At 43.2% G+C, this 6,988-nt stretch overlaps 1 protein-coding gene across 1 annotated transcript in view; it reads right to left on the bottom strand.

Moving 5' to 3' along the window:
• Positions 1-383: 383 nt before the first annotated feature.
• Positions 384-6,988, bottom strand: part of CSTF1 (cleavage stimulation factor subunit 1) — a 7,490-nt gene continuing 885 nt past the window's right edge. Inside the window, exons 2-7 of the mRNA XM_026042160.1 lie at positions 6,664-6,834; positions 5,720-5,915; positions 4,034-4,311; positions 3,149-3,346; positions 2,182-2,572; positions 384-844 (exon numbers count right to left, since the gene is read on the bottom strand). Of these exons, the coding sequence (XP_025897945.1) occupies positions 585-844; positions 2,182-2,572; positions 3,149-3,346; positions 4,034-4,311; positions 5,720-5,915; positions 6,664-6,834 (1,494 nt within the window). The 3' untranslated portion in view covers positions 384-584. The remainder of the gene's footprint in view (positions 845-2,181; positions 2,573-3,148; positions 3,347-4,033; positions 4,312-5,719; positions 5,916-6,663; positions 6,835-6,988) is intronic.

Here is a 6,988-nt window from a genome sequence, read left to right as displayed (position 1 = left end):
GCCAATTAAAAACAAACAATCAAAAAAAAAAAACCAAAAAAAACCCAAAAAACAAAAGAACCCTCTCCTCTSCCCGCCCCCCCAAAAAAACCTAAGATACACAACAGCTTTGCAAAGTATAAATCAGAACTGAAAGCAGCTTAAGGCTTCATTAAAGTATATGCCAAGTTCTGCAGTTACTTTTGTAATCTATTCTTTAAACAGACTTCAGTGGGATTGCACAGATACAATGCAGAGCAAAACTGGCTCGTTCTGCCCAGTTTGAGCAAGATTTAGTCACATTATTTTTCGCGGGATTTAGAGACAGGAGAACAAGTTGAATCCTTGTTGCAAGGATCATTTTATTCCCCCCTGCTCTCCCTTGAATACAATTAGAGATGACTTACAAAAAATAATGCCATACACACTAATAAAAAAATTAGCGTGGGGCAAACACTCAGTCTCAGTACTCTGATATTTCCTGCCACGTTTGACAGAACTGAAAAGCAGACACAGCATGGCTCTCATCTAGGCATCTGTTGGYGGTACAATCAATACAAGATGATAGAATGAGTCTGGAAAATCACTGGTTTATAAAGCTGTCTTTAGTCTGTGGTTGACCTTCGGTACCAAAATCTAGCTCTGTAGTCATCACTGCAGGTCATGAAACCAGGATTGGTGGGAGAATGCACGATACAGCGGACGATGCTGTTGTGCCCAAGAGAAAGAAGATTTCTCCGTTCAGCAGTTCTTGAATCCCAGCAGCACAGACTTATGGTCCTTTCATCCGGGAGCAGCACATAGTCCTCTGTATGGTTGAAGACAGCCTGTGTCCTGTGTACTTGTCGTCCACTCAGACCAGCTCCTGTGAAAATAACACAAAGGTTCACTCGATACGTGCAGTAAGATATGAAGCCAAACAGGATCTGTTTTAGGAATCTTTTTAAAGAGCTGTTAGCAAACCCCCCCCAGTTACCAACTGCTATGGCCTAAGGAAACTGTTCTGAGTTACAAAACAAAGTGTGCAGGACAGTACAAAACAAAGGACAGTCAAATCAGTCAACTTCCTAGAGACAGAAGATGGAAGGGATTTAACTACCCCAGCTGCATAGACCAAGGCAGGCCATTCACGCTTTGAGTGCAAATACTTAGCCTGAAGAGCAGTTTTACTCCTCCCCAACCCCGTTAGAGACATGCAACCATAATGATCTTTAAAGACCACTGTTAGTAGAACATACAGGTTCTTAGTATCAAAGACACCTTTTGTTTCTTCTGTGTGTGCAGAAACCACAATGTATGGACCTAGCTCGGTCATATCTCCACTCTACAACCTTCAAATTTTGGAATTTGTGTTTCATGTGCGGATATTTCTTTTGCAAGCAATACAGCACCATCCTCCTGACTGGCATCTTGCAAGGTCTATTAGGGAAGTGCTGCGCCCTGCTGGTTGAGAGCAAAACACAGCTCCTATGTGCAAGTACTCAACACTGGTCCCAAATGCTCAGACACAAGTCTTCAACACGCTGTCATCTTACCTGCTACCAGTATATCTAGTAATATTTAAGCACACTACTGTTCACTTCTGCATTTTTACAGCTGCTGTTATGTGCAAAGTTTTCATATCTTTCACTCACTCCTGCTGAGTGCTCTACATCCTGCTGAGATCAAAGCAGGAATCTATGGGTTAAGGCATGTGTTTGAAGCCATGTTCTAGTCCCCCTGGGTCTGGGGTACTCTTCAGGTCTACTCCAGCTAGAAGTGGATTAGGCCACTTCTAATCCTTCCAGCTGGAGGTGTGCCCCTTGCCTAGCCATGCATACAACAAGAACAAAAATAAAAATGGTCACAAGCAAGAAAATCCATGACACTGTTTTGCTTTAATAACCACTGTTTTCTCCTAAAGCGTTTTAGAAACCCAGAGAACAAGTCCTGCTGCACCAGCGCCCTACTATTACAAGCTACTCATGCTCCTTTTTTACTTTCACTAACTTTAAAAAATAAGTTGCCTTTGAAAACAATGGAGTAAATTCATCTAGTCTAACATTTTTATAATACTGGCTGATATGCAACCATCAGAGCTTCTCTTACAGATTCAATTTATTTTCTAGTAGCAAAAAAGAAACTTAATTCTTCTGATAATAGCATCTCCTCACTAGCTACAATCTGAAAAAAAAGATACCTGGMAGATCACCTACCACATACCTGTGTATTTGACTAGCGTTCGACCAGTGGAGATCTCCCATAGTTTAGCYACAGAGTCTTTTCCACTTGACAAGATATACTTGGAATTTTTGGAAAAAATAGCAGAACAGACTTCAGCTCCATCATGTGCCTTCTCAAAAGTAGTGATGCAGCGATTTGAAACACCATCCCACAGTTTGATGCATCCATCCTTACTTCCCGTCACATACATGTTTGCGCTTGCATTGTAATTCACTGAACATATAGCATCAGTGTGCTGATCTTGAGGATTGCAAGACACAAAGCACTGGAAAGTATTGATATCATAAAGGCGTAAGGTAGGGTGCTGGGTACCAACAAGTATGAAGTCTCCAGARGGATGAAAGGAGATTGAACGTAACATCTCTGCCTCCTGTTTGGTAAAAACAATCAGACAAAAACAACCGGATAATCAGTATCAACAAGAAAAAAAATCTGCRAGAAAATGTTAATTCTAATTATGTTAAAGTGCTAAAAGTGAGTTAAATTATCCATCAACAGAAAATGCTTTCTATACTATCAGGATGAGAAAAAACATTTAAGCGCATCATAACTTTTGTCCTTAAGCAACATTTAGTGCCCACTCATTTTAGGGATGACATAAGAGCAAGAGGAGATTTTGTCAACCTGTCACATGCTCCACGCCCTAGCACAAAACAATTCCAAATCGTCCTCCAAAACTACTGGGATTGATTTCAAAGCTATCAGTATTACAATAGGTTTATAATTACAAAAATTAAATAGGCATTAGATTTTTAAACACYGTAGGCATAAATGTGTCAATATTATGCACAAACTATTAACACACAATTACCACAATGCCTGTATTACGTGTCATTGCACACTCCTTCCCACCTAGTCATTTTTTTTTTTTAAATAGACATTATTCAGCCACAGTACTTAAGAGATTCAAGCTCTGGTTGTTCTCAATGGAACTATTGTATCTGACCTGTATATATTTGAAGGCTCTTTTGGCAGAAGGTTTTGAGTAGTCAAACAATTTAAGCGTGTAGTCCCTTGAACCAGATGCGAGGATCTGTTCCGTCGGATGAAAAGCTAAACACGTAACTTCATCCACATGATCGTACAGAGTCCGAATAACAGGGTGATTTTCCATGTTCTGCTGTGCTGTTTCATTCATCATGACCTACAATGAATATTCCAAAAGTTAGTCCTAGGAGGTTGAACATACTAAAGGTTTCCTGTTAGAAGTATGTGCTTGAGAATCTAACATGTAACTAGGCATACAAATTAATAGTGATTGCCTTCATTATTTGAAGGCCCATGATAATGTTACCAAATAACATCCCAGTATCTTTACAAAAACTGACTTGTCCAAGCTAGCACCAATAGCGGAAAATTGACCCACAAAAGCATAGCCTGGGACACTAAACATTGCCTTCATTCTCAACTGTCCAAATTAAAGCACAGCATTTCCGTGAGAATTTAGGAAAGGTGTGACATCTGGGAAAATCACAACTTTCATTCACACAGCACACTGCTGAGTGCTGGGAATTTGCTATGTGTCTAAACAAAAATAAACTCTGTTCGCATAAGATAGCAGCTATCAACAAGTACTAGAAACAAGCATTTAGAAGCAACTTCTGGCTCGTTCTCTAACCAACTGCCAGAGGTTACCACCTGTCCCATTACCTACTGGCCCCATTTCTTGTTCGTTTACTTGAAGGATGTTTTTGAGTTGCTTTAGAGCACAAAATATGGCAAGACAGACATTTAGCCCAGCCCACTGGGCTAACCACAAGGCACAGCCACCATATAACACAGATGCCCTTTAAAATTTCAGCAAATGGCTATGATTCAAGCCACACTTTACCTCAATAGGCATAGCACTTTTGGCCAACATTCTCTCCGTGTCAAGTATTTTTATTGAGGCATCAGCAGATCCTGTAGCTATTAACTGTCCATCTCTGCTATACGTAGCTACACGACACGGTCCTTTATGAGATGTGACATAACAAGTTTCATATTCAGAAGCCTCAGGAGACATGGTTTGTACGTCTGCATCAAATTCCAAGTCAATTCCTGTGCCTGGAGCTACCGTATCTGACCGTCCAATTGCATACTGAACGGCACTGTCATCGTTCTCCATTCCTGAAAAAGAGATGTTAATGTTCTTAAAAGTATGCTAACTTTCCCCATACATGGGTATGCTGARGCTGGATCTGTATTACAGATCTAGTCTTTAACAGCTAGATGAGTCAACTGTTAAAAAAGCTATCCCATTCAAAACTGAGCGAACAGAACATGTTAATTTATACATAAGAAATGGGTGGCAATTTGCTTACMCTACAGCAGAACACAGTAGTTAATATTACTTTTGTAGTATTAACCTTGCATATACAACCAGCAAGTATATTCTACTAAATACTGATAAGGGCACAAATGATCACTTTGGAAAGTCACAGACAGATGCAGTTTTTCCAGAGAAAGGAAAAACAAACCTCAATGCCACTGATGCACGAGATGCATGAGGTTAGAACTGGAASCATTTAGTGATTCTTTATTGTCTTAAAGGAAAAAAAAATCTCATCCCACAAACTATCCCAGCATTGCTAATAAAAATGATTACTGCTGTTCACACCCATCCTGTAGATTTAACTTTCTGATTTCTAGCATGCATCTACAGGAGGAAGACAATTCAGCACTGGAACCTGAGCCAGGACATGAGAATTTTCAGTTATGGGCCCMAATGTGCTCATTAATCCGTCATAGACAATAAAAAGTTCTCAATACTTTCATCTACGAATTGAGCCTAGTATTCTTAATTCACACAGACACAAGGTTTCACATATTTATACTCTTGGAATTTAACTAGTTCAGGCAGCAGAACCAGTTCAGTTACAAAGCACAGAAGACATGCTGCCATGCCCAGGCCTCTTCCAAGCACCTTGCTTGTTTCAACAGCAGCTCAGGTATTGTGACTACACACTATGGCACAGATGCACTCCCAGGAAAGAGAACAGACCATGGCCTTGCTGAGGCCCTAGCCTGTGAGGTTTGTTTTTGTGAGATCAGTATAAAAAGACTAAATCCCATAAAGACTAAATGAAGACTGAATAAAGACTATAGAAAGGTACTCCTTTTTCCATGCGTTCATTGAGAATAATACTAAAAATATTTCTGCTGCTTACAGAGAACTGGGGTGGGTCAACCTATTCTTATTACATCTATAGACTCAATGATCTTACTCATGGGAGGGTATTTTTAGAAGGCTGTCAGTCACCCAGGAAGCCTGAACAGGTAGTCTTACATGCTACAGAAGTTCAAACAGGCAGACATGGACAACATGCCTTATCTGTTTTGCTTCCAATGCATACTAAAACAAACAGAATTGAAAGGCACCTCAAAAACCATGGAGACAAAGACTATCTAAACACATAAAAATGTTATAGTACCAATAAACATGAGCTTCATACTCTCAGTAACACTGAGGTCTTAATTCACATGGATTTCAACTACAGATTAGGAAATTGAGTAATTTTTTTTTATTGCAGCTTACCTAACTTAATTAGATGCAGCAGTTGCTCAGATGGTGCACAGACTGACTGAGGCTTTATCTCATTTATCAAACCGTTTGCAATATTTATGTATCCATCATATAGGAGCTGACTAATAATTAGTTTATAAAGTTGCTGACGATCCTTCAAGCTGACTTTTGTTCTATACATTGTGAGCAAGGAATGCCTTGGAGGGGCCTGGAATAAAGATATAAAAAAGAAAAAAAAACTATATACAAGACTGTTACGTGTAACAACTGCAATAAAGCACAGAATACCTCCTGCTGAACTTTGGAATATAAGATCAGACCTATTACTGCCATATTTTAGTTAAGACTCAATACTATACAAAAAAAATGAAAAAGTGTTATGAAATGAATGAAACTTGTTGCACTTTTCTCATGGGTGAATGAATACATTGCCAGGAAATGGAATGTGAACCATATTGAGGAACAATAAGGAAAATAATCCAGTAGGATGAAAAAAAAAGAAAAAAGAAAAAAAAAAAAGCAGCATCGCTCGGCAGGGTTCCCCTGCCGCTCTCTCCTTGGCCGCGCCAGTGCCGGCACACGGGGCCCTGGCAGGCAGGGTCGGGAGCGCGGCTAGCGGGGAAGGTGCCGGGAGCTGCCGGCGCCAGCCGCCCTCGCGGAGCCCCTGCCTCGCTTCCCTCCCCTCCCCGGCGGGCGCCTTCCCGCCCGGCGCGCGCTCCTCTGCCCGCCGGCAGCGCCGCACGCAGCGCAGKGACCGGTCCCGGGCACCAGCAGCCGGGCGGGGAGGGGGCGTGGGGCAGACGGACTGAATGAGGGCGGGGAGAGCGCTCCGCGGGCACGGAGAGCGGCCTGCGGGGCAGCGCGGGCAGCCTCGGGCGGGAGCGGCAGCGGGCGGGACGCGGCCAGGGCAGCGGGGACGAGCGCAGGGGGGCGCCCAGCGCAGCGCCGGTACCTACCGACCCTTCCTTCTGCCTCCCTCGCTCTCCCCCTAAAATGGCGACCGGAGCCCTGAGCGCATCGATTGGCGGCGGCGGCAGCGGAGGAGGTGGCGGCGGCGGCCGAGACCGAAGAATGCTCCTCCGCGAAGGCTGCTGCATCGAGCGCCCGCAAATCGATTGGAGGCGACTCTTGAAGGAGAGAACGGCAGCATCACGTGACAGTGACACCACGCGCGCGCCCGGGCGCTGCCAGGTCCCCCCGTCACGTGAGCGGTGACGCGCCAAGCGCGCCCCGAGGCTATGGGGGGGGGCTATGAGGGGGGCATCGATGGGGCGGGCGGGG

Source organism: Nothoprocta perdicaria, unplaced genomic scaffold (genome assembly GCF_003342845.1).
Source record: "Nothoprocta perdicaria isolate Ctin4 unplaced genomic scaffold, notPer1 scaffold_3, whole genome shotgun sequence".
NCBI lineage: Eukaryota > Metazoa > Chordata > Aves > Tinamiformes > Tinamidae > Nothoprocta > Nothoprocta perdicaria.
The sequence above is the reverse complement of the archived record's forward strand: the minus strand, read 5'-3'. Positions and strand labels throughout refer to the sequence as shown.